Here is a 27,617-nt window from a genome sequence, read left to right as displayed (position 1 = left end):
AAATTCCAGAAAGGAATTCTGAATGTTTGTTTATTTATCCAGATAATTTTAGTTATCTTATTGTAGTTATAACAAAAGAAAAGAAAAGCGAAGCAGAAAACACATTTTATTTCAGGCCTATTAAGGGCCTTAGGTAGTCAGATCCCCCCCCCCTCCCTAAAACGACCCTGCTTATAATTATTATTATTATTATTATTATTATTATTATTATTATTATTATTATTATTATTATTGCCATGGTGTTTTTATTGAAGTTTATAACCACAAAAATACAGCTTTATCATTCATCGTTTTCCACTTTCACAGCTGTATGGCTGTATCTCAAGGTTTAACAAATGGACAAACAAGACAATAACAACTCAACAAAAATAAAATAAAAATAATAATAATGATAAAACAATAGAATGAACAAAGGTTCTCTAAATCAAACAAGGCTATTCAATTTGAAGGTCAAGGTCAGTTGGCATATATAATAAGACAAAATGAAAGAATCTGGAAAGACGCCCCTGCTAATTATTCATCTTTTTTCTATCTGTATTGGCTAGTTAGGGTTTCCATACATCAAGAATTATGTCTGTTCGTGCCAAAAAAGTTTTTGTTATTATTAGTTTTTGAAAACCATTATGTTCTTCACCTAAACCCACACCCTCCCCCCTCCTCCTCCTCCTCCTCACCACCCTTCATGTCACCCCTGCCTGATGGCACTTCAAAGCCATGCTGTGGCGCTTTATTTGCTGAGAGCTCAGCTCGTCACGCAGCACCAGGAAATGGAGGAGCTGTTCGGGTGATGAGTGTCGCTGCAGCAGCAGACCTGGGAGGAGAAACAAGCAGCAGGCAGCTTCAGGCGGCAGCGACAACTCTCAGCACCGTGAGGTAATAAGACGCATCAGACTTTCAAAAAGCCACCAAAGTGTAAAGATTGAGCTTTTAACATGCTCGAGTTAGCTCTGTTTGATGTTTCCACAACCTGTGTCGCTGCTACAATGTTTAATGTATCGATTCTTGGGTTGCTGGGATTTGTAGCGGAAGATGGGCTTGGCCGAGTTTCGAACTCGTTTCTCGTCTGAAAAAAAAAAAACAGCTTTTCAGCTTTTATTCAACTTTGATTTGATTACGTGTTTGTTTGTTTTCTCTATCAGGTCTCGTGCATGAACAACAGGTGAAGATGAGCGACGCGAATCAGCCCAAAGTTGAACTTTTTGTGAAGGTAAGCGATTGAATGGTGAGCAAAACGATCCATCACACCCATAAAGTGACGCGTTGACGGCGACATGAAGTGACAGTTTTTAAGCTGTGTGTTTGATGTGTGTTATACAACACTGTGTCACTATTACCAATGTGTATCAGTGCTATGTTATAACAAGCTGTAACAACATTCAAATCAAATCAGATCAACTTTATTAATATAGCACTTTACACACAACAGTTGATCCAAAGCGCTTTGCAACAGAAAATGAAGAAAATGAAATAATAAAAACAACCCAAACAGAGGAAGAGAAAGGGAAAGAAGAGTGGTAAGAGGGCAATATGATTAAAAATTCAATTAACAGTAATGATAACAACAGTACTGACAATAATTAATTTAATTAACAGTGCAGTGAGTATCTGAGCCAGTGCAGTGTGGTTAGGGGCAGTTAAAAGCTAATGAATAAAAGTGTGTTTTGAGACGACTTTTAAAAGTCCCAGAAGTGGAAGATAATTAATTAACTTTGTTGTTTTGAATTACATTCAGTATTTGTGTTCATAGTATTCATGTCATTAGCTGACTCACCTGCCTTATACATGACAGTAAGACTAATCTTATTAAAAGCCCGTCAAGATAACGGGCAGGCGTCCCTTATCTATATTTAGTATGTTGGCCAGGCTGGCTAATCCCATTTACTTTGAGCCAAACATGCTCCTATATAGCCAATATGGCTTTCTCTGCCTCCTTCATGCTCTTACACAAGCCTCCATAATGATTCCTCTGTATGAACATGTGCACCACCCTCTGCTTTTTTTCCTCCACTGAAAGATGTAATTGTAACTTCTCTAAATCTTGGTCAGCCTCTTCAGAGACATTCGACACCAGAAACAAACCGGAAAGATTTCAAAACAGAAACATAAAGTAAGCAGTTGTAGAGTTTTAGACTGTAATCATGTCGCAGTACAGATGTATAGTCTGACTGAACGTGGAATACGGCTTCCTGCAGCCTCACAGGGAACATTGTAAAGCTATATGATCACTTCCTGAGCTTCCTTCAGACTCAAGTGCGACTGAAATGTGTGGCTAACTCTTATTTGTAATGTGGATTAACCTGTAGAAAATGTTCTAGATTGATTGTTTAAGACTTGTTTAAGGCACATGTGCATTAAGTCTTCAAATCCCTTGTTTGTCCAAACCAAGGATCCAAAAATAGAGGTACTACATTTTCAATGTAATACAAAGAAAATAAGAAGCTGGAACTGAATGATTTACATATCATCTGGATTTTTTTCAGTTTATAACTGGAGAAAGTCTTCTGTTAAATAATGCAGATCAACTTCATACTGCTTCAATCTTTAAGAGGAATGTTCTGAGAATGTAAACTCAGTGTGTCTTTGAAGGCTCTCAGTCATCCAGGTCATGGTTATTCAAAGTTAAATCCTAACTGGACCTCATCCAGACTTGATGTCTTCAATCTTGTGTTTGGTGTAATCCTCCAGGTATTTAACTGAGCTGTCATATCAAAGACCTAAAACTGTTGGTGTATTGATGAAGAAGTTGATCGATAGATGATGAGCTGCAGAAGAACCATAAATTGTTGAAGTCATATCTCAGTAAAAATGTTCCAGTTTGTACACAGTGAGGGATTTGTTCCTTTGTTTATCCTGAGTGATAATTAACTGATAATACTATATTTTATATTTTGATGATGACCAAAGCAGACTGTAAAATATATGTTTTCAAAAGTGTTAAGAACTTATTCTAAGAACATTTTTGACATTTTACTCTGAATAATGAGCCGTTAATTCAAGAAAATATTTTGCACCTAGTGATGGAATAATGTTAGTTGCAGGTGTAGTGCAAGCTAAAGAAAAGCAGCAAACAATGTCTCTCAAAAGACTTGAGCCTGGGTGTTTCTACTTTATAGTTGTTATTTAAATTGTTGCGGATTGTTCCTTTTAAAAGTCTCCTTTGTCATTTTTTGTATGTTGTGAAACAAGTATAGATTTGCTGCTGCCTTTGAGGGTTGGTGTTCAAAACAAGTTGTTTGACCTCTCGTAGCTCGTTCATTTTTTACTGTCTTTCTGTCGTTAAACGATCCAGGGCTCCACAAGTGGTTTTCATGTGTGTCAAAGGTTGATGCTGGGTGTGTGGTGGGATATTTTTTACTGACTTTGCAGATTGTAATAACGTGTAAACTTCTGCTGCACATTCTGTTCCTTCAGGTTAAATGTATCTGTTTCCAACTGAAATAATCCAAATCCAGAGAAAACATTTCTTTATAACCTGCTTTATCCCGATACATGACATAAGCATATAAGCTACTAGATGTAGATAATAGATAATATGTAAATAATGTAACTTGTTCTCTGTTTTTGTGTCCTCAGGCGGGCAGCGATGGTCAGAGCATCGGGAACTGTCCATTCTCGCAGCGTCTCTTCATGGTGCTGTGGCTGAAAGGAGTCACGTTTGATGTGACCACAGTGGATATGAAGAGGTGAGGGCGTCACACGTGCATGCTGCAGGTTTATTTAAACACAGTAAAGACATGTTTAATGTTTGAATGTCTCTGAATGTGCTGTGAAGGAAAATTTCAGTCAGATATTTAGAGTGAACGATACAAAGCCGCTCTGGCATCGATGTTAGCTGCAGGCATGAGTAATATCCTGTGGTTTATGGGTTTTTTTTTCATTTTCCTCTTTCTCTTCCATCTCACTCGTTCTTTTAAATCATCTGCCTCTTTTTTTTCTTCCCCTGATTATTATTTTCTTTTTTTTCCACCAACCTTCAGGAAGCCGGACATCTTGAAGGACCTGGCTCCGGGTGCCCAGCCTCCCTTCCTGTTGTACGGCAGCGAGGTGAAAACAGACACCAACAAGATCGAGGAGTTCCTGGAGGAAAACCTTTCTCCTCCGAGGTAATCTCCACACCCATCTGTTAAACAAATCCTCTGTTTGTTTTACAGCGCTGGACATGTTTAGCTCTGTCAACAGAATATGAATCAGCATCTTTAGTTCTCAGTTATGAGGAATTAATGCTTTTCTGTTCCTTAAGTGATTCACTATGATCACTATGATCTTCCTTTTTCAGTCCTCAGCATCACTGGATCAATCAGGGATAAACTAGTTGTTTAAACAATGAGCAGAGTAATCATAAAAGGCAGGCCTGATTGAATGGCCTGTCTTTTATTGTGAGTATATATACTGTGAGTCTTTTTTGTCTATGTGTCTGTTTCTTCAGATATCCTCGTCTGGCTGCTCGTAACCCAGAGTCCAACACAGCAGGCATGGATGTTTTCTCCAAATTCTCTGCTTATGTCAAGAACTCAAACCCTCAGAGCAATGAAAGTGAGTGAGTCTATTATTTAAACATTAGAAGTATGATGTATTCAGATAACTGAGGTCCTTGTTTTGTAGATTTTGAACAGGCCCTTCTTTTATTTTTGGGATGTTGTTCCTCTAAGAAGTACAGCAGAGTTCCGTCTCAGTGTCTCTGTTGGACAAACAGCAGGGAGCGTCTGTGTTAATAACATCAGCCTGAGATTTTCAGGTCACCTGCTGCTCTTAGTTTAGGTTGATCTGATTGGAAATGTCACGATTGGGTGAAAAACTGCCTGATTTGTCTAATTTTCATTAGCATCATTTAAGGGTAGATGTATTTGCTGTCAGGGGAAACACACCCTCCTTTAATCTTTGGTTACTCACAGTATTTGAATGTTTTCTGTGTGTGTTCAGATCTAGAGAAAGGCCTGCTGAAGGCTCTGAAGAAGCTCGATGACTACCTCGGCTCCCCACTTCCTGACGAGATCGACGAGAATAGCGCAGATGATGTCACTTCCTCGTCCCGCCCCTTCCTGGACGGCCAAGATCTCACTCTGGCTGACTGCAACTTGCTGCCTAAGCTCCACATTGTGAAGGTAATCTTCAGTTTCAAGCTGTGCAGCACGAAAAGAGTTTAAATCCACGTTTTTGTCTTAATCTGGAGATTTCTGTCCTCTTTTTTTCCCTCCCTCACAGGTGGTGTGTTTAAAGTACAGAAACTTCAGCATCCCTCAGTCTCTGTCGAACCTGTGGAGGTACCTGAACGCAGCGTACGCCAGGGAGGAGTTTTCCTCCACCTGCCCTATCGACGATGAGATCCACCTTGCCTACTCCTCTGTAGCAAAAGCTCTCAAGTAGGAGGATGAAAGGATGCACCAACAGGACAACAAGCAAAAGCACAAACACACATTTACTCACCTGTAAACAAGCAGCATGGTCTACCTGTTTCTCAAGAGGCTTAATTTAACTGTTAATGCTTTGCTGCAGCTTTAACTGAGGCAACAATCTGTTTTGCTGTCATGAAACTTTACCCTGAAGTTTTCTTTAGAGATTTTCCTCTCAGTTTTCCCTCTTAGAGGAAGTGTTTTGTTTGCCACGTGGATTAGTTTACATCAGGAGCAAAACAAGGAAGTACAAGAGTCAGATAAGCTGATGCAAAAACAAACACATGCATAGAAAAAAAGTCAACTGCAGCTAAATATATTTCGCTTACAAGATCTCTGGGACAGTCATGAACTCTCTGGATAACTTGTTGATCACGCTGCTTGCAGGCTCATACACAGACTCACACTCACTGTACAGGTCTCATACTTAAAACTGCCTACCAGATCACACTTCTGCGTGTACTGTGAAACCCTCTCATGAGCTGATTCATCTCATTTCACTTTTGGTGTCAAGGAAACAGGTTGTTTTTTTTATCAGAAACATGCACGCCAACTCCAGCTCACCTGCCAAAGTGTCTTTTGTGGTTTGGATGCTTAAGAGTAATTATTTCAACACAGAAGGAACGAAGCCTTTAACACTTTAAGATAGCTAGAGTTTTTATGAAACATGTATTAACGTTCAGAAACGTGAACTTCTTCAGAGGGGAGGGCAGACTCAAGGCAGCAAACAGTCACAGTAACAGGAAACGGTTTCAATAGACCTGGGCTTCCCCTTTTCTGTGTTCCCTCAGCAGGCGTGACGGATTATTCAAGATTACAGAGCTTGTTGTTGATCCGCTAAAGGGGCACTTTTCCAAAATGTCGGGTTTTTTTCTATCTGACACAGATGAATGATTTTTTTGGGAGGAAGATAACCGGTTGTGAGTGTATTAAATGTGCTGTAGACTTAAAGAGAAAAGGCTGTTGTTGTCTAATCAACAGCATGGCGCTCTTGATGCCTTCACCAGCAGCTCACGGCACGTGGCCTGTTCTCACACAAGTAAAAAAAAAGAACAGGAAGTTATATATGGACATGCGCAGTTTTTAAAATACAAGTAGCACTCGCAGCTTTGGACTGCAGACTGTTAAATAATCTTTAAATAATTTTCTTCATTTTTTCTTTTTGTCAACAAAGACCAAAACCCACATTTCATTACGTGTTTACTTTAGAAGTTATTCTACTTGGTATGTCTGTGAAACTCGGCTCTACACCAGTTCTGATGACATGAACCTGAAAAAAGGGGGTTGCACTAAGACATTATTCTGTCTTAATGCAAAGTTTTATTTTTCCAAACTAAGTCATAACTTCTGGGACTTTTGCAGCTGCAGAATAATACATATTTTATACCCTAATGTGTGTGTTAACAGAAAAGGGGTGATGCATTTGGGAAATGTTAAAGAAAATGCTCAGTGCCTACATTAAACACGTTGTACAGTGCAGTTTCACACCAGTATTAATACCAGTTTCAGAGGTGTGGCACTTCCCTGATTACCAACACAGAAGCCAAGACAACTGGATAAAAAAGAATGACTTTCACATGTGCATTTTTCAATTATTACTATGCAAGATTGTGCACAAGCTTCCTCCTCTCATCAAACACCTTTTTAAAGTATGTAAAGCAGTATCTGTTTGCTCAGCCGTGATGCTCTGCCAGTTGAGCTTGCAGACAGTGCATGGTAACATTAAGAGATGAGTTAGAGTATACTGTTGTTACATTGTTTCCAATATATGCTCACTAAAATCTGTTTCATGTCAACACATTTTGAAAATATGTGCCTGTGCCGATATCTGTGTAATCCAGTATCGACCTGAAAGTATCGGCTGCCTGATACATCAGTCAAACTTCGTACTGTGTATCCATACTTGGTTACTCAGGCTGTACCTATTAGCAGGGTACAGCAATAATGGTCTTTTGAATCTGTTGACAACAAGAAAAAATCATGTTCCCTTATTTAGATCTGTTATATTTCATTATAAACCCTCTACTTTTGCAGTCGGTCCTCTAGCTGTCACATTTTGGATTTAGAGGTCTGAAATTCCCGTTAAAGTGACTTGAAGTTGAACTAGGACTCATAAACTCCTTTGACTGTAGTCGCAGCTTGTGTAGAGGATTTAATTACATCAAGGCATGTCCAAAATCATAGAGCTCATCTGTTTAGCTTTAGCCTTTTCTTCAGCAGGATTTGGTAGAACCAACTATTTTTCTGAGCTCAAAGTAGCCTCATTTTGTTTGCGTCCTGTCTTTTAGGTCTGGATTTAGATCTTCGAAGGGAATTACACCCAAGTGCAATTAACACTGATTGAAAAAGACAATGTTGTATAAAACTTTGACTGTGTTAAAGAATCAGCGTGACCACAGTTTTTTTTTTTTTTTACTCCATTTGAAGTTTGCATGTTAAATCCCTCCTTGGTGAAGCGCTGGGTTTGATAGTAGACGTGTTGATCTAAGAGATGACACTGCTTATTTGACTTGACTGAATTGTTGTGGATCTGTTTTTCTAAACATATAAAGGGATTGTGTCTGAATAATTTCAGTTCTGATGTATTTTAGTATTCCTTCTCTACAAACGTGGGAGAGTTTTTCACTTTTTACCGTAGGATTTCATACATTTTCAGGGACTTTTAACTTTTATATATACTCATATTTTACTCTTAATTGTTTTAACATCACTATTTTTAACATTTTTTAATTATAATTATTTTTTGTTGATGTATTTTCCATATTACAATTTTCCCATTGGTCTCTTCCACCACAAATTTCCCCCTAAAACATTCAAGCCTTTTCTTTGTCTGTTTTTTCATCATGCTCTCTGCCATGTAGTCAAATGCAGTTGCACTTAAAAGTCCACAGCATCAAACCAGTGGTGTGGACACTAATGCAGTAGTATACACCAACATGAAGACAATCAAACTAATAGCACAGCTGAAATGTATTTTGTACTTTGAAGCTCTTACAAAGACACATGTATTCATATTTTAATAAAAGAATCTTCATAATAAATCAACACTGACAGGCGTCTTTATTCAGCTGTTTCAATTATATTAAAGGTAATAACAACATGGTGCAAACTACATATTTTCTAGTTTACACAAAGCTTGGATGGTTATGCAGAAAATCTTGTTGTCCAGTGGGTTATTTAAAAAAAATAGCATTCTTAGTAATAAGCAGAACTGAGATTAGCTCAATTAAAAACAGTATTTAACATTTCAATGTTTGGATTATTTTGAATTTGGATTTTTCATCCAACCTACTCACATTTTATGCTGAAATTTGAACTAGTTGTGAACATCTCTGAGTAAGGTACCTAAAGTCTCTAGAAATAGTATGGGAGGTCGAGCCTTCAGCTATCAGGCACCTCTCCTTTGGAATCATCTACCAGTCAGGGTCCGGGAGGCAGACACCCTCTCTACTTTTAAGAGCAGGCTTCAAACTTTCCTTTTTAATAAAGCTGATAGTTAGAGCTGACTCAGGCTTGGACCAGTTCTTAGTTATGCTGCTATAGGCTTAGAGTGCCGGGGGAACTGACACACTGGGATCCTATCTTTCCCTCTCTCTCCTCTGTCTGCCTGTCCTATTAAAGTTACTAACCATAGACCTTTCTGGAGTCCCTGAGCTCCCTTGTCTCGTAGGTTGCTGCTGTAGACGGCCTGCTGCTGTGGACATGCCAGACTCCAGCTGCAAGAACTATTATTATCTGTTTCACCACTATCATCTCTCACTCTTCATCACCCTATATCCCTCTTTCCAACCCTAACACAGTCTCAGCAGATGTCTGTCTAACATGAGTCTGGTTCTGCTCGAGGTTTCTGCCTGTTAAAGGAAGTTTGTCCTTGCTGCTATAACTTGCTAAATGCTGCAAAGTGCTCTACTCATGGTGGAATAAGATGAGATCAGAAATTAACTTCTGGACCTGAACTTGCGAGATAACAAGCCTGAGGGTTTTTGTAATGTACCGCTCAATTAAGGAAGATCATTTATGTGATGTGAAAAAGCTCCAGAGCAGTGACTCAGTTGACTTTCAGGTGAGATTTGTTTTGTCAGTTCTATTTCCTAAAGTAAACAATGAACTATGAACTCACTCACAGGCTCAGAAAATGAAATTATCTACAAGGCTATGATGATTCTTCTGTACAGGTAAAAAACATGTGATGAGATCAAAAGCACCAGGAGCCACCTCCATAGACTGTGGGATGAGATCTCAAAAGGTTGGGTGACATTTTAAGCAAACTTAAATGTGATCATCTACATTTTCAGTATAACTGAGCAAACTCTTATCTTCCGATGGAGACCATTTGATAAGAGTGAAAGCTACAGAACAGCCATGAAATACACACAAAGGTAAGATTGTATTTTAACAAAAGATACTTGACGCTTTTTACTGTGTAATATATAATAATACTAATGATAAAACATATATTTTTACTGATCAACTTTGGGCCTCATTGAAAAGATAAGTGGATGCTAGATGTATGAATGACAAATATCAGAATGCACATAAGCCCCCAAGAAATCCGTTAAGTAGTATTGCAAATACCAGTGCTGCCACAAGGACATGTTCCCTGTTAATTAAAGGAAAACAGGAAAAAAAAAACACACTTTTTAAACACTGGTTCGTGGGTGCACCTCTTTTCCAGGTGTGTAGTCTGATGTTACCTCCTCCCTGACCCTCCCTGTGGTGTTCAGGACAGCAGCAGAGTGAGTGCAGGCAGCAGGCAGAGAACCACTCCCCCCCAGCTGAGGGCAGCAGTGGTCATGGCTCCGTTACACAGGTCTGTGTCACAGCACACGTTGGTGTAGTTGAAGTAAAGGCCTGCGGCAAACTTCTGTCCAGTCACACCGCACTGAGAGGGGATCGCACAGCTCTTCTCGTACATCGTCATCTGTAGGGCACCTGAGAGAAAAGAGACGGAGGAGTTAAGGGAGGCAAAGAAAAGACATAATAACTAGAAAACTAATTAGAACTTTAAACCAGAAATTACATTGGATAAGGTGGGATGGTATCACATTTGAAGACTAGGCATACATGTATTGGTTTAAAATGTTGCTTTATTAGTTTAAGTTTGTCTTTCTGACATTAGCCAGCCTTGAAAGTATTTTTAAACTTGCTTCAATCTACTGATTACCTGTGTTTTGAAGTAAATAAGTAGAAAGCAAAGAATGAGTGGAGAATAAAAGAGATAATATATAACACCATCAGTCCAGGAACTCAAAAAGCCAGTTTGGAAATGTTAGTAAATGTCTTACACGTGAGACAATCCCTGTTAATGATTCATCACTACATTCAAATACCTTTCATTTCTCAGTATATTAATATCTATATTTTCATTTGAATTATATGGTTTCATTCCTTATATGTTTCCTTCTTTAAGTCATTGGAAACTTACATGTAACAAACCAAGGGTTCAGGAATTGGAAGGAAAACTACATTTTTACTTCTCCTGACCTCTATCTCATCTTAATGAGTGGCTGACTTCTTTTAAGTGAGATGGTTAATCTTCCGCAGCTCTGATACTGAAAGCTTTAAGTGTATATTATGAATATTGGTCTATAAATATCACCATTCCACTTATAAAAAATAGCTATTTCCAAATTTACTCTGGATTTGAAAATATGAGGACTCTTTTGGTTTGAATATTAGAAACCTGATACTTGTAGCATGTATCACATAACTTAATATGGACATAATGTAATAACAAGAGTTATAGCAGAATAAAATCAGACTGATGGTTTCAGAGTAACACACTTGATGTTACAAATGTGGCTTCCAATCTATTCATCCAGTCCCAAACCAATTAGTTGGGCTCTATTATTTAAACTTTACTGACAATTTTTGTGGCTTTTTTAAAGATGGAAAATTTGATTGCTTGTCTAATGTGTAATTCCCCAGACTGACCCACTACTATTGATGTGGGAACATGAAGGGAACAGTACAAGGACTGTAATGATTATTCTGGAAAATCCTCAATTTGATACTATGACATGATTGGCAATGAATGCATCTGTAATGTTGTTTACAGCGTCATTTATTACCTACTACCACAAACTCAATTTCAGACCCTCTTCCCAGTTTAGCCTCATGATCTTTAATCACATCATATGTCTTTAACCTAAGTGTGCATACAAAGGTGGGGAAGCATCGAATGATTTCTGGGTCTTGTGGTTGAGGGGAAAAAAAGGAGGGAGAACAGGAACTCACATGATACTCAAATTGAAAACTGCTCGAACGTGTACGTGTTGAGGTGCATATACAAAAGGAAGGCTTCTGATTAGACACAGTGAACGTTTGGTCCCACCCATATTTCTATTTTTAGAGATAATTTGATGGCATCACAGTCAATAGAGATCTGACAACCAGCCTGATGAGAAAAGATGCTGCCATCTCATCTCATGACTCACCTCTTTTTGATAACTTTCTTGGCTTTGAAGCATCATCTTGATAACTTTGCTAGTTTAAACCAGTTGTTCTCTCATAATTTTTTTTAGATTTAAGAGTTTTCTCTATTTCATGGGCAAAATAATGCAGATGATTTGATGAACCTGCCTCTCAAAGGAGGCTGAATATACAGGATTTGAAACGAAACAGTGTCTGTAAGATTTGAACTGCTTCAGGAGCGTTTGGCTTGTATATGTTGAGTGGTACAGGAGTCTTAACTACAGAAGGGAGTTCAGTTTTTACTCTCTTCTTCAGATGGGATGGAAACAGCCTTAATCTAAAGATAAAAGTCCACTGTTTGTTCATTAATCAATGTTTTTTTCTTATCTTTAGTTGCTTGAGAACAAAGCAATAAAAAACAACACTGTCCTAATACATGAATAAAGAGTGCACTGTGCTAAACATTTATCAAATGCGTTCTGGAAAATGTTGCTGTACAATGAGGCTTTGTCTGCCAATTTGCGGCCGTAATGCCCTAGATTCTCGGAAAAATAATCTCATCTACAGACACAGAAATAAACTCGTTCTTCGGGAGAGGGAGAGAGAGAGGGAGAGAGGGAAAGAGCTCAGTGTCTCACCCCGTTTCCCCATGGCGGTACTGGACAGGCAGCGTTGCCCAGCTGGACACTCCTGGGGGAACTTAAAGCACTCCAGAGGAGAGACAGCGGGAAACACACAGGTGTAACACCGCAAACAGGCTGAGGACGACAACAGGGAAAATATCAATGTTCATTTACTTACTTAGAAACCCAGCTGTTGTCACACAAAAAAGACAATCCATAATGTTGACAGAACAAAATGTGGTTAAATAAGAGAAATAAACTGTTCCTTTATAGACATAACAAGGAATATTCAACTTAAAAGTAAACGTATGAGGAAAATAATTTATTTGACTGGCAGAAATATGACATATGTATATTAAACCGCCCAATAGAACCATTGCAGTGAGAAGTAACCCAACCCACCACCACCACTTAAAAATCAACACTCATATACCAAACATCACATGCAGCCTAAACTGCTTCCTGTCCTAAAAATCTTGATTTCTTATGTCATACATCTGTCCCTGTGAACAGTCAAGCATATTTACTTTGCAGAATCACTGTTACAGTACATCATGTGTTGCACAGCTCAAATGAAGTGCAACATATGACATTAGACGGTGTAGTTGTACAAATAAAAGGATCCCAGGGTGTTGATTTGATGTGTAAGATTTGCTCCTTTTGGTTCTGGCTGGATTTTGGTGATTAAAGCAGAAGAAAACTTACTTTACTATATGTCCTTCTTACCTGTCAGAGGCAGACAACAGAGGAGCACAATCAGGAGTTGTGAGTGAGACATGATGCTTCCAGTAAAAAGTCCTCAGGTTGATTTCAAGCAAAATTCCCTCTTGAGACTTCTCACAGTAACCGCTGCAGGTTAATCCAACACGTCCCCCAACTCACTCATGAATGATATTGCTCCTTGTAGTATAATACTCAGCACTCTTTGCTTTTTCTTCAGGTCACTCTTGTGCTTCTTTTCTAGGATTTGTAGTAGATCTAGTTTGAATTCCAACAGTACTCTGTCATGGTCTCCTCCCTAAAACTTCCAATTTGATTTGGAGAGTTAATAGTGAGCAGCTGACATGGTGAAGACGGGCTGTGAGTCAGATTATTATCGACTATTTACTTGGTATTTATCTATTTTTTGTGTTCACTGACCTCTTAACAACAACTTAATATTAATAAATTATTTAAAACAACAGATAACTATTAAAGGACAGTGGGAGACGAAGTAAAAAGTAATGGTTTGTGGTACAGTACGATGTGATACGGTACTGTACGGGCCAATATGATATGATGGAATACAATCAGCATGATATAATACAGTATGATATAAATGATGAAAGACAATACAGTTGTATCAATGTAATGCTTTCCCTCTGTCTCTTATTCTCCTCTATCCCTCTTTCCAGTCCCAACTCGGTTGAGGCAGATGGCTGTCTAACATGAATCTGTTTCTGCCTGAGGTTTCTGCCTGTTAAAAGGAAGTTTTTCCTTGCCACTGTAACTTGCTAAATATTGCGATGTGCAATGCTCATGGTGGATTAAGGTGGGGTAAGACTGAGTCTTACCCTGTCTTGAAGTTGGGTCTCTGTTCATAATTTAACATAGAGTACGGTCTAGACCTATGTTTGTAAAAGCGTCTTGAGATAATGTTTGTTGTGATTTGGCGCTATACAAATAAAGATTGATTGATTGATTGATTATAGTGTGCTGCTATAAGATGTGCTGCTATATGAATACAATGTGATGCTATAGGCTGCAATACAAAACGTGAAGATTTCATACAATTTGATGTGATAGGGTATGATGCGATGGAATGCGATCCAATCTGATAAGATATGATACTATACAATAATATACAATTTGATACAATACGACAATACAATACGGTACGCTATGATACAATACAATACAATTAATTGTTTCCATAAGGAAAAAGTAAGTGTTTATGTTGTTGTTAAAGAGCTTGTTATTACAACCTCTGATCTTTACATAGAGGTAGTCAAGTAAAAGATTAATTTATAACTTTTGATTGGGTTTGTTGCTCTGAAAATATTATTTCTGGGCAGTAAGGTTTTATTATTGTGTGTTTCACAAATAAGGCTGAGAATGAAACAAGTAAATAGACGTTAAGACGTTGCAAAGCTCCTTATCTTATACATTTATCATTATAAATGATAAAAATTGATAGCTTTATGGCAGAAATATGATTGAAACTGCACTGCAGTTTTATGTCTTGACTTTTTCATTTGTCTTTGTGTGTATTAAGAGTAAAACTATCATTTTTAAGACCTACATTGGATGTATAAATATTTAAATTTACTACATTAACCACTTTGTCTTAATTTTTGATTGTTTAATACTTTCTTATTTGACCAAATAATGAGTCAAATAGTGAATTTGTGATAAAGAAAATAAATAAATAAATAAAATTTATGCACACTAAAGTGAACCTCGACTCTTACAGGGTTAAAATATCGTTTGGACTGTGATGCAGACAGATGTGTTTGTAACAGTAATTGTTAAATGAACAGATCGAATGTAACATTTGGGTTTTTTTTCTAAATACTCAGAAAATGGTAGAAGGTTTGATGGTGCCGGGGGAACTCCCGTGATATTTGTCTTGCTACATTTCTGACAAAAATCTCGATCTCTCTGTTTTTGAGTACGTTGACAGTCGTTTATGGCTGAGATATCAGCTAAAAAGGTCCTATAGGAAGCTAGGCCAATAGTTAGAAAGAACAGACAGCTTTACAGTCAGCAAAGTGTGGAAAGAGTCAGCATCAGAGATAGAGAAAGAACAAGAGAGAGAGAGAGAGAGAGAGAGAGAGAGAGAGAGAGAGAGAGAGAGAGAGAGAGAGAGAGAGAGCATGAGGGACAGCGAGGCAGTGAGTTAGAGAGTTTAACTGAATTATCCTTTAGGGCGTAATAGGAGCCATGAGGGCAGCATGCAGGACGGTCTGCTGACAGCAGTCTTGTGATGGAGTGAGCCAAGCTGGCTCAGGCTGAATAAGCTGTTCACCAGTTCATTAATTTCACACAGCCAGCTGTATGAAAAGTCTCCTAAAACTTCTGCTGTGTTCAGACAAACTGTTTGTAAAGACCCTTTTACTGAATTTGTTGATATAATTGATGTCTTTCTGGATGATGCATTGTTTGCAAAAAAGAACTGTGGCTGCTGCAAGGAGAAAATATTGATTACAAGCATTTATTACCTTCTTTGAAGTGTGCTTAAAAAGATGGATTTTTGAATAGAGTTTGGTCCAACTAGAGGAAAATATCACAACTGGTTTCTTTGTTGTAAATGAACAGATTCTGTTTTAACGTTGTGTTGATTTTATATATATTTTTCTTTTTATATAATTATAATATAATTTATAATTGCTCGACCTTCTTATTTTTAAGAGCTTCCACTAGCAGATTTCTCTTTAGTTTAAATGTATAATCCAATCCCACAAATAAAATGTTAAACATTTCTGTGACCTCAAGATGTTATAACTCTGTACTACTCCTTTGTATGAGCTCAAAAAAAAATAGTTTCATGGCTCAATGTCATTCACTCTAACTTTTCGAGGTTTAGCTCTCATACATTTATCATAAAAACTGTCCCATGGATGAAAATAAAATGATGAGTGGACTCTAAGGACAAAAGTTTGCTGAATGTTATTTGTCGAGGAGTGCAGGAGACAGACAAACACAGTGTGGTAAACCTGCTGATACGACTTGGATGTTTTGTGTGCTGGCTGAAGGCTCTCTGTGGACAGATGGTGTTCTTTAATCCTGTCTGTGCCCTCTACCTCCCATCCTCCACCCCACCCTCCTCCATCGCTCTACAACAACATCAACCTCATATTTACTGTCTGTTTTAATTCCTCCATGCACAGAAACACTGAGAGATATTCAGTCTTTCTCTCTCTCTCCCCTAAAAGCCTCCTCTTACTCTGTCACTGATGAACAACCCTGGCTGCAGTAACTCAGTCTAGTCAGTAGAAGGGAATATTGTGCTGCTTCACAAGTCCAAGTGTTTACAGTCATAGCCAGCTGTTACCCAGGATTTGTTTATGCATGTTTACATACCTGCTTCAATTATCAGGAATTCTTGAGAGTAAAACAATTTATAAGTTTGCTGTGTCAAACTAAAGAGCTTCTGCTAAGGGAACCTGCTTATGCAACAGTCACAACAATCACAACTAAAATCATTTGACCCACATTTCAGGAAAAGCCAGATTATTGTCTGTCGTGCCTCGCAGCCAAAATCAGTTATGGCTCTATAATTTAGCATAAAAGGCTTTCTGATCTATAGTGATTTTGAGTAGATTGAAAGCTAAGGACACTATAACTGGTATCCATTTGAAATAAATCAACTAAACATTCACTCGATTCCCAGCAGATGGTCCAGGTTTATGTCTTAGAGGAAGATACAGGCATACAGGCAGGTTGTCTCTTACACTGACCTTTCATAAACAATTCATCAGGATTAGGTAGAGAGTATTGGTTCCTAATCCAAACCTCATGGAAATACTTAAATCCATCATTAAATCAGTGTCTGAGTACAAGGGCAGGGTTTCAGGCTCATGCATGGCAAAGAAGGGATTTGATTTTGGGGCAACAATGGATAACTTCAGTTAGGAATTCCCTATAAGTGAACTTAAATTAAACGTTTGGCTCTTTGTTTTTGGTCATGAAGTTGTCAACACTAGATTTGTCCATTAGGCCCTATACCGGAAAGTTACTGTAACTGTAAAGCTCAAGCTAAAAACAGAGTTAGCTGTATTGTTAAAGTTTAGCTCTCATGAAAAACACTCCTACTATTAATCCTGATATTAGAATTGAGTTCACAAACAAGCCAGTTTACTTTATTATCTTTATGTGGTGAAAAAATATGTGGATTGCCACAAGAGGAAAATCATTAAAGCTCTATGTAATTGTCTGTGGCATTCACATTTGATATTTCCAAGTCATTTAGTCATCATCACTATCATACAGTTTTCCAGACGCCCAAATGATGAACACCAATGAATTCAAAGAAGCCAACATTTTAGTTAGTGTCACTTTTTACTTTTATAGGTTAATAAAGGTAAAGTTAATCCAACTTTAATGTAATGTTGTAACAGAATATGAAAACATAAACCAGCTTTAATAACTTCTAGTCCTGCGAACAGTATTAGGCTCAAAGATTGGGCTCAAAGCTAAGAGCTGTTAGTCTAACTCTTATAGGACTTGAGATTCATTTTAATAGGATGTCAGCTTCATGTCTAAGTAAAAAATCTTTTCTAACAAGCTTCAAATACTTATACTCCTCCAGACTTCAACAGAAAATGTTCTATTAACAAAACTTTTGATAGTTTATTATTGTCAAAATCGATAACTTTGAGGTCTGTGTTTGTATTTCTATTGAAGGCCTTCACTACAGTGGCTATATGATGTGAGAAGTTAACGTCGGGTCTGGACAGGACGTGTGGGGGATGGTGTGTTGGGATGAAAGGGTGGAAGGGCTTTGTCAAATTCGCATAACTGAAGGAGAAAGACCGGAAAGGAGACCACTTGGCTTAAGAAAATAAGAGCATAATGGTTCCCAAATGATGTCTCTTGAAATGCTTTATTAAAAGGCTTTGTAAATTTACAAGTAAATTTACTGGAGTACTGTACTTAGATACATTTTTTGAGTATCTGTACTTTACTTGAGTATTATTTTTTGGGGGGAACTTATTACTTTTACTACATTCAGAAGACAATTATTGTACTCTTTACTCCACTACATTTCTATCAGTGCACTAGTTACTCACTACTTTTGCTTTGAAGTCAGCTCATGAATTTCCTCCTCTCTTCTTAAATCTGATCCCTAAGACAGTAAAATGTGTTTGTGTAGTTCTGTTTGTCTCAGTGGTTTAGTCATACCTGTATATCGTGCATGTCCACGATTGAATGTGGAGCAAACACAGAACTAATTTCACTCAGATCAGGCATTTCATTTAGAGGTGGTAATGATGGCTATAATTCTCCACCTGAGCACCCATGTCCATATCTTCAGCCCCGTGTTAGAGGTTTTTGAAATGAAGAATGATACGTATCGTTTGAAATGTTCTCCCTGTTTCCCACTCTGCTCAAACATACAAAAATTTACAGTCCAACCTGAGAAACAGTGTTGAGCTACATAACATTTGTTTCATTCCAGATGAACATTTCAAACTAAGTTGTCTGTGCTTGGAGAAACTTAGTTTCTGTTTTTATTCCATGGTATAGTTTTTAGAGATTTCAAGTAATGATTTCTAAATAAACATAATATAACAGAATGTACTCCTATGTATTCTTGACTGCATTTATGTATTGTAAAATACAACGTTTTGAGATATTTTAAGAAGTAATTTGAATACTTAAGTATTTTTAAAAGGAAGTACTTTAGTACTTTAACTCAAGTAATAATTTGACAGAGCAACTTTCACTTGTATTGGAGTAATATTTGACCTGCAGGATCTGTACTTTGACTTAAGTAATGAAACTGTGTACTTTGTCCACCACTGATAACTACACATCGAAAGACACGCACGGTTGAGGGTCTTATTTTGAAAGTCATAACAGGAAACGCGCACTTTAACAGTCGTCAATGTGGCATCTTGTCGCTCGTCGGCCGAGAGAGAGGCAGAGGGAAAAAAGGAGCGAGTGAGTAACGGGAACTGGGTCGGTTTGGGATATTAAATCACACTGAGGGAAACACAGCTTAGCACGGGAGTGGCTTCTCTTCACATAAGGGTGAGTAGAATCAAAGAAATGTATTTATTTGGTTTATTCTGTAACTTCTGGAGGCTGCTGGTGGTGATGGTTAGTTTCCTGTTTGAAAGATGTGGAACATCATATAAGTATTTGGGAAGGAGCGGTGAACTGCTGGGCGGTGCACTCCCCCTTACAAACACTCAAGATGTTTCATTTTTTTTGCATTGTTTCTGAATAACTTTGGACTACTTAGTTTGAATTTAGTGGGTGAAAGTTGAGAAGAAATATTGCAACAAATACGTGCAGAAAAAACAGCTGTTCCATTGGTATTTATTGCTGGGTGGTCCCCATGAACATAAAATGTATCTACTTTCATCTCAGTTAAATGGGATCTGCTAATTTAAAGTTGCAAATTCCTCTTTAAACTGCTATATTTGCTGCCTCATAACAAAATGAAAATCAAAGCTCAGCACTTGTTGCTCTATTTCTGAAGCATATTTCAGAAACATCCTGTGTGGAGGGGAACCTGGTCCCTCTCTGCAGCCTCACAGTGGGCGGCTCCTGTGAGTTACAGCAAAGATAAAAGGCCAATTGTCCCAAATCTCACCCACCGTCCAGACATGGAAAAGGCTTTGCAGCATCTTGCAGTTTTACCTTGAACAATGCAACTTTTGTCTACTTTCAGCTGTGCTATCTTTGTATGTTATTTCAACTGCCCTTGAACTTTAACCAGGCGTTCAAAAAGTTGTATTTCTCAATCATGTATTGAGATTAGGACACTTTCCTCCAGAACGAGACTGAGTGTGACAAGTCTCTCCTTAAACAGCGGCAGGTGCTGTTCTCTGACATGTCAGGGCCCCAGACGCTTTTCTTATGATGATAATTTTACTTTGAAAACTGTCAAATATTGTCTTTTGACTACACTTCTCAGAAATCATTGTCGAACCTTGCTGTTAACGTGTCCCCCTTTCTGTCTTAGCCTGCGATCATCCACCACTTCCTCTTGGTGTCTGCAGATGGAGGACCGACTTTAGGAGCACTAAAGAGGCAAAAAGAAAGAAATTAAGATGCTCCACTCTTTCCATTTGGATCCATTGCTCCTTCTCATCTTCCTTTAGATTTCAGCTACTCTTTTCACAAAACTAGACTGTTTAAAAGTTGCCTACACACATACTTATCTCTTTGTTACCTCTCTGGCATTGACAGTCTGTATTTGAGTAATGGCAAACATTTGCCCATATGGCAGCTTCACCCACGCCGTGGTACGAGGCATCCCAGAGACCTTTGGAAAAGCGGAGGTGGTAGACGGCCGGGAAAACGGGGACGTGTCTGTGGACCTGGCCAAAGCGCAACGTCAGTTTGGTTGCCTGACGGGAGCTCTGAGGCAGAAAGTGGGCCTGCAGCTGATTGAGATCCCCCCTGACCCCGAGCTGCCGGAGAGCTGGAGGATAGAGGATGTGGCAGTCATCCAGGGAGACACAGCACTCATCACCAGACCATACAAACATCAGAGACGCAGTGAGGTATCACAGAGGAGAGCAAAGTGGATAGCTTATTCAATTTCTCACCTTAATCCTCTGCTTTGTTTAATGCAGCCACAGGTTGCTGTTCATATCAGAATAAGAGTTACTTAATAAATATAGAACTGTAGGATCTTTGTTTTGAGTTTATTTGTATTGTGGTCTAAAGATCCCTGGTGTTAGTTATTGGTGCATTATGTGGCTGTTTGAACACATCTGAGACTTAAGGTGCTTTTCGACCACAGGAACTTTCCCTAGGAACTAGAGACTTATAGAGGAACCATCTGCTTTTCAACCACAGGTACTAAATTGAGTTCTGGGGTACTTAATCTTTACCTGAAAAACCCCTGCTTGAGGGGTAGTACTTTTCAAAGGTCCAGGAACTATTGGGGGCATAGTTGATTGGTAGAGTACCCGCAGTGTTTTTGTCAACAATAACATTACACACACCTGTGATTCACTTGATTTAATAGCTGTGTAACATTCGTCTTCTCTGAGCCTACCTCGAATGCATCACTGTGAGCTCCCGGTGTTACTGCATTAAGAGTGACCCTGCAAACTGGAGACCTTCATCTGAACAAGTCAGTGGTTGTCGAGTTTACAACAGCTGTTGAAAGACAGAAAGGAGTCCTCAGGAATGCATCCTAGTTTAAATTGGATTAAAATGTCAAAATATCCTCACCAGATCAGTATTTAATGATAATCCGAAGGTATTTGTGAGGGATGCATACGGCAGAAAGTCACCAATTAACATGGTCACTCTTTAAACCGAAACACTAGTTTATCTCTGCCACGGCTTTTTAAAAATCACTGAGCGTATCGCTGGACTTAAAATGGTTTTAAAGCTGTGTTGAAACGGCTTTGTTACTCGTGCTTGTCTCCTTTCAAGTGTAGATTCAGTAAATCTATTTGCAATAAAGCATGATCAAAAACACAAGATGACGAGATATGCCAACAGTCTAACTTTAGTGTGCTTATAATGAAGACGGCCTCTCTGTCTGCTTCTATGGTGTCATCTTTGTTGAATGGCCAACGTCTTTGTCTTGCTGTCCTCTGCTGTTCTGGCGCTGTACTGCAATTACTCTTTTTTTCTCCATACATCACTGGCCTGATTTGCATAATCCCCACCGGACTTCAGGCCTCTGTGACAACGCCGTCAAAAATCAGGCAGAGGAACCATTTAGTTCCTAAAGGAGAGTTGTAGTTTTTTGGTGGAAAAGCACCTTTTTAGAGTAGAGCACATAGAACAAGTGTTTTTAAAATCAAGAGATGACCCAACATCTGTTCACATTATTATGGGATCCCATTTTAATCTGGTTTTGATTAAATCTTATTAAAAGTCTTTTTAAGGAAACCTGTTGGAGACAACTTTGAATTATTCCAAAGATCCTGATCCGTTTAGAGAAATGTTGCAGATGTTCCTGAATGCACCATCAAGGAAAACTTTTCGACGAGTGTCAGCAAGACTCAAACAAATAGCAAGATTTAAATATTTTATATATTTTATCCTCTTTTTCTAGGGGCTGATAATCAAGAGAAATGTGTATCTGCACTGTAAACACCTTGACAAGTCTACAGTGACTGTGCTTCTTTCTTCCCAGGCGGAGGCAGTGAGGAGGGTGATGTCAGAGCTTAACCTGACTGTGGTGGAGATGGGATCCAATGAGGCTGACTCTGGAGGGGCCACGCTGGAGGGCAGCGACGTCCTCTTCACAGGGAGAGAGTTCTTCGTCGGCCTGTCCTCCAACACCAACCGCAGTGGGGCTGAAGTGCTGGCGGATACATTTAGGGTAAGACACACGAAATCAAGTTGATGCAGTGACATGAGGTACTATTTCTCTTGGGTGCTCCATACCACTGCAAGTTTTTTTCATTTCTTTATTTTCATTAACAAATCGAATCATTTTAAGATGCTTCCACAAAAAGAAAGAAATAATCAATATTTCGATTTTGTAGCCAGAGCAACAAAGACAACCAAAGTGCAAAGGTGCTTTCAGTAAAGTGACCCAGCTGCCAAAGTGAGCAGGTGGCACTTTGCTGCATTGCATTTAGGGAATTGTAGTGTGTAAACTGTGATGAATGAGGCTGTTTTATTGACGAAACAATGAAGAACACACAGCGGGGCCCCCTCTGACTCCACTCGACACACCCATTAGTATTGATTTCCTTGTCCTTTCTTAAGTGCATTATACACACTCATGCCTTTCTCTACACACTTGCATTAACTTGTGTGTGTGTTTCTGTATGAATTAGTGTGAGTGGGAAGGGGTCGTGTGGTCAGAAGATCAGACAATGTACAGTGTGTCTTAGGTTACAAAATTGTCACACTGCTTTTAACCACCATTCATAAAATTTGGCTGTTTCACACAAACTCTGGGCAGAAAGAAGTCCAAGAACACTCGTGCAGATGCCCATATTGTAACATGTGCTGCGATAAATAACACAACTGACATCTTCAATACTGTTACTTTAACGTCACACAGGATTTGATCTTGAGAGTACAATGTTCATCAGCTTTGGTTGGAGTCTTGTGGTCTTGTAAAGCCTCTCTTTCTAAAACTATGTCACCACAAGTTGTACAAATCTCTGCAACAGTCACACACATTCAGACAAAGAGACAGCAGCTGCATGACTGCTTCTGATCCCTGAGAGCGAACTCCAGAATCACCCTGCAGGCCGCTTTGTGCCGAGCTACATGTGATAAAAGTCTGACACTGTGCTGTTAGTAACGCTCAAGCTTTTCCTTTTAATGTTGCTGAGTAAAAACGTTTAAGATGACCACTGCTGGACTAGATAAGGAATGCTGTTGGCGAACATTTACGCCTCCATCTGTTCAGGACTTTGCTGTGTCCACTGTTCCTGTCTGTGGTGGAGCTCGACTGAAGAACATCTGCTCCATGGGGGGACCAGATACAATCATCATCAACAACAGCGAGGGAGCCAAGAAGACACTGAGGGTATGTTTGTTTGTGTACAGCTTTAACCAATACTGCATCATCACATTTTAGTTCTCTAAGTATGAGAAGATCAGGTATTAACCAGATTCTTTAGTTACTAAAAGTCAGCTCTTGTTATCTTTGAGCTGTCTGTGTTATCCTCTCTGTATCCTCAGATGACCTGCTCATACTGAGGCTTCCTAACTGCTGAGGTCATTCTAATAACAGCATTAATGTCTCCTTTGAGTCTGTGTAATGCTGGGAGTGGTTGTTCGAAATGTGTGTATGTGTGGAACAATAAGGGTGGCGCACAGTAACATTCATGGCCTCTGTGTGTGCGTGTGTGTGTGTGTGTGCGTGTGTGTGTGTGTGTGTGTGTGTGTGTGTGTGTGTGTGTGTGTGTGTGTGTATGTGTGTGTGTGTGTGTGTGTGTTGTCCCCAGATGATGGAACAGCTGACTGATCACCACTATGAAGTCCTGATTGTTCCTGAGGAATCAGCAGCAAACTGCGTCTACATCAGAGGTCCGTCCAGTCGGGACTTCCTGCTCCACCGGCCCGCAGAGGAATGTCCTGACAGCGTCTCTGTGAGTGCAGCTCAGGCTCTGGTTTTTATAACGAGCTGCTGTTTAAAAGAATTGTCACAGCTGGTCTAAAGCTGAAGGGCTCACAGACACATTGAATGAAGATGTTTAAAGAGGAGGCTATGGAAGGGAAGATGTCCTTCATTTTAGTCTCTGGTTAAAAAACACTGGGTCATACTCTCTCACATGTTAATTATATACAAATATAACGACACAGAAACTCTAGCTAATGGTCTCATTAACTGTTATTGGTTATATACAGCTGTTAAAATTATATGGGCTTTGTTCTACTATCAGTTGAAACATGTTACACTACTTTACTTCATTTTTAAATAATCAGCATCAGTCGATGTCTGTGCTCACAAGGCCGATTAAAAAATAAACAATGAATGTCTGCAGACACTACAAGCTGGAAGCTGTCGAGCAATGTTTAATCTTTAAATTTCCTCAGTCACCATCATCTTTTCTAAATAACTATATTTTTTCCATCCTTAATGACCGCATATCAAATCTAAAACAGGTACCGGCTAGTGTTGAATATCAAATCTGTTATGATGTATACAATATTGCAGTTTAATATTGCTCCTAAAGTAAATATCAGTCATGTTCCGAAATCTTAAATATAACCATAGACTGTATAATAAATGGACGTAGTATCCGTGACGTCACCAATCTGTTTCTAAAGCCCTGTTTTGAAGCCTATCATCAGCGGGAGCCATATTGAAACCTAACTTCTGTCAAGCTAGTGTGAGGTAAAAAGGTGGGCTTTGGGCCTCCTAGCTAACAGTTACAGTGTCCCCGCCTGTCAATCAAGTCAGCTGTGCCTCTTATTATGCAAAACTCGTAATCTTGATATTTTGCTTGACTGCTGAGCTATGACAACATTTATACCTGTACACTGTGTGCCAATAGAGAAATGAGCTATCCAGACTACACTTTGTTTTTTGTACCAGGCTGTAAACATGTTTATTTCTGCTGTAAAGATCGGCTTTTTTGAATTAGTGTGTATGTGGTTTCCGGTACTTCCAAAGCCAGCCTCAAGTGGACACTCAAGGAACTGCAGTTTTTAGCACTTCCGCATTGGCTTTCATTCTTGCCGGAGGTTGCCGCTTGAGTACTACCAATGTATCTATCTATTTTCTGAACAAGCTAAAGATCCATCTGAAACATGTTACTGGTTAAGTATATAAACTTGCAACGTGTGGGGGAATAAAGGAATTTCTTATTTTATCAAATGCAAAAAAACATCAACATATCATTGGCCATCAGAATCAGAATCAGAATCAGCTTTATTGGCCAGGTATGCTTGAACACACAAGGAATTTGACTTAGGTGAACTGTGCTCTCTATGTACAAGGCATAAGAATAAGAATAAGACCTACAAATAAAAATAAAATAAAAATAATAACAATAACATCAGCTATAAATACAAAAGAACAACAAATAGGCATGTACAGGCTAAAATAATATGATAAAAGTGCAGTGGTGAGTTGCAGAGGTAGTTTTACATTAAAAAAATAGTAGTTAAATAATAAAATAAATAGAAATATGTGAATTCTGCTTGGAGAATTGTTACATTGTATATTTACATGTATATTTACAGAGAGTATTTATCCGACAGGTATGACACTGTTATGGTTTAGTGTTCATCAGAGTGACAGCCAGGGGGAAGAAACTGTTCTTATGGCGGTTTGTTTTGGCGCACAGTGATCTGTAGCGCCTGCCGGAGGGGAGGAGTTTGAAGAATTTGTGTCAAGGGTGTGAGGGGTCAGCGGTGATGCTACCTGCCCGTTTCCTGGCCCTGGACAGGTACAAGTCCTGGATGGGGGGCAGGTCGACACCGATGATTTTTTCTGCAGTCCTTATAGTCCGTTGCAGTCTGTGTTTGTCTAGTTTGGTTGCAGATCCAAACCAGACAGTGATCGAGGTGCACAGAACAGACTGGATGATGGAGGTGTAGAACATGATAAGCAGCCGGTCGATTAAACTATCAGGAGAATTCTGCGCCCAGTTCACCTACTCTTTAATTATTGGCATCAGCAACTGTTTTTTGAAAAACCCATATTGGTGGACCACTAATATTTACAATTTAGAACAAAGTAGAACAAACAAGTACCTCAAAGTCATCCTTCAGCAGAGCACTCAATTAAATGTATGAAACTAGATTTGACCGTGCAAACTCAGCACCAGCTATAATACGGTACTCTTTTTTTATTATGTTAAATTGGAGAAGTGATCATTTCAGCAGAAGCACATTTACCATCACTTTATTTTACTTTAACAATGTAGACATGGAGTTATTTCATAAAAGATGACATTATTAAAGATGACTGACATTATTCCGCTGTGATTTCCAGTCAGTTTTTCCATCTTTGTAAGCCACTTACTTATTCCAGTGACTGAATCCAAAGCATTCTGAGCCCATGATGTTGATGATGTTGATGATGATGATGAGTGTGTTGTTTCCTCTTTCATCTCTGCAGGCCTTCCAGAAGCTCCAGGACTACACCCTCCTGCCCACAGCCAACAGTGAGGCCTCCAAATTGGGAGCGTCTCTGTCCTCACTCTGCCTGCTCATCAACAGAAAACACACATATTTCTGAACACAAACCTCATACCTGTCAGTACTTTACACAGTATTATCCCACACGTTCCAGTAAAAACAACAGACCGCTTCACATTTGTTCACACATCAAAAGTGTTTTCTATTTATTGCCAATAACAAACCACTGCCACACTGCTTCTGTATGAAAGTGTGATCCAAATGTAACAGCTGTGAACAGACTAGTTGCACAGCTGCTCCCCCTGCTGGGCAAACAATGCAGCACACAGGATTACTCATCAATAAAACCACTAAATTCAGCTGTAGCGTCACACTGTTTATGTAGAGACACCACTGAGCTGACTAATCACTATTTCTTTATTAAAACTTCAGTGGCCAATCATATTTATACCCGTCAATCAGCCAAAGTATGTCGGTAAACCTTTAATGATAAGGCCTTAAAATGATTGTATCTCATGCAGCCGTTTGTACCTTGCAGCCATTTATAACATTAACTTTGACTTAACTGATCAGTTAACTTATTTTTTCTTCTCTTAGAGCAGTTTTAGAAGATTCCCTGTGGTACCTGAAATTCACACCTGCAGATTGGTGACAATGCATTTCTCATGTCAATAATACAACAGGTTATCTTTGTCAATGCTAAACAGTAGTTATTTTATGAAGTCTTCATTACAAGCTCATGTAGCTGCTAAGAATAGAAACACGGTTCTTAAAGTTGTTTTAGCTTTCGTTTGTATGAATTTGTTGCAAATGTAGCAATGACAATAAAACCTTCATCAAAACAGTTACTTCTTTTTTTAATTGTGTGGTTTGGTATTGGTACTAGTTTATCTTTGTAGATTTTTGCCTTTATAATAATAAACTTTATGTTGCACTTTGCTTTACAAAGTTA

At 38.8% G+C, this 27,617-nt stretch overlaps 3 protein-coding genes across 3 annotated transcripts; 2 read left to right on the top strand and 1 right to left on the bottom strand.

Annotated features, from left to right (window-relative positions):
• Window positions 1-725: 725 nt before the first annotated feature.
• Window positions 726-8,432, top strand: clic1 (chloride intracellular channel 1). The gene is made up of 7 exons (XM_034705040.1): window positions 726-873; window positions 1,140-1,207; window positions 3,574-3,683; window positions 3,978-4,103; window positions 4,427-4,533; window positions 4,921-5,102; window positions 5,203-8,432. The coding sequence occupies exons 2-7, from the start codon at window positions 1,166-1,168 to the stop codon at window positions 5,362-5,364; spliced, it is 729 nt and encodes a 242-aa protein (XP_034560931.1). The 5' UTR covers window positions 726-873; window positions 1,140-1,165; the 3' UTR covers window positions 5,365-8,432.
• LOC117828064 (prostate stem cell antigen-like) lies at window positions 8,428-13,416 on the bottom strand. The gene is made up of 3 exons (XM_034705041.1): window positions 13,154-13,416; window positions 12,443-12,562; window positions 8,428-10,322 (listed from the first exon to the last, which is right to left on the bottom strand). The coding sequence occupies exons 1-3, from the start codon at window positions 13,203-13,205 to the stop codon at window positions 10,111-10,113; spliced, it is 384 nt and encodes a 127-aa protein (XP_034560932.1). The 5' UTR covers window positions 13,206-13,416; the 3' UTR covers window positions 8,428-10,110.
• Window positions 13,417-19,021: 5,605 nt separating this feature from the next.
• Window positions 19,022-27,513, top strand: ddah2 (dimethylarginine dimethylaminohydrolase 2). The gene is made up of 6 exons (XM_034705695.1): window positions 19,022-19,162; window positions 20,103-20,646; window positions 22,245-22,433; window positions 23,481-23,600; window positions 24,022-24,165; window positions 26,646-27,513. The coding sequence occupies exons 2-6, from the start codon at window positions 20,344-20,346 to the stop codon at window positions 26,763-26,765; spliced, it is 876 nt and encodes a 291-aa protein (XP_034561586.1). The 5' UTR covers window positions 19,022-19,162; window positions 20,103-20,343; the 3' UTR covers window positions 26,766-27,513.
• Window positions 27,514-27,617: the final 104 nt, after the last annotated feature.

Source organism: Notolabrus celidotus, chromosome 16 (assembly GCF_009762535.1).
Source record: "Notolabrus celidotus isolate fNotCel1 chromosome 16, fNotCel1.pri, whole genome shotgun sequence".
Classification (NCBI taxonomy): Eukaryota; Metazoa; Chordata; class Actinopteri; order Labriformes; family Labridae; genus Notolabrus; species Notolabrus celidotus.
The sequence above is the reverse complement of the archived record's forward strand: the minus strand, read 5'-3'. Positions and strand labels throughout refer to the sequence as shown.

Coding starts and splice junctions, on each gene's coding strand:
- ddah2 (XM_034705695.1), top strand. CDS start 20,344: ATGGCAAACATTTGCCCATATGGCAGCTTCACCCACGCCGTGGTACGA. Junction 23,601..24,021: donor GAGCCAAGAAGACACTGAGG/GTATGTTTGTTT, acceptor TGTTGTCCCCAG/ATGATGGAACAGCTGACTGA. Junction 24,166..26,645: donor AATGTCCTGACAGCGTCTCT/GTGAGTGCAGCT, acceptor TCATCTCTGCAG/GCCTTCCAGAAGCTCCAGGA.
- LOC117828064 (XM_034705041.1), bottom strand. CDS start 13,205: ATGTCTCACTCACAACTCCTGATTGTGCTCCTCTGTTGTCTGCCTCTG. Junction 12,563..13,153: donor CTGTTGTCTGCCTCTGACAG/GTAAGAAGGACA, acceptor TGTCGTCCTCAG/CCTGTTTGCGGTGTTACACC. Junction 10,323..12,442: donor TACCGCCATGGGGAAACGGG/GTGAGACACTGA, acceptor CTTTTCTCTCAG/GTGCCCTACAGATGACGATG.
- clic1 (XM_034705040.1), top strand. CDS start 1,166: ATGAGCGACGCGAATCAGCCCAAAGTTGAACTTTTTGTGAAG. Junction 4,534..4,920: donor AAACCCTCAGAGCAATGAAA/GTGAGTGAGTCT, acceptor GTGTGTGTTCAG/ATCTAGAGAAAGGCCTGCTG. Junction 5,103..5,202: donor CTAAGCTCCACATTGTGAAG/GTAATCTTCAGT, acceptor CCTCCCTCACAG/GTGGTGTGTTTAAAGTACAG.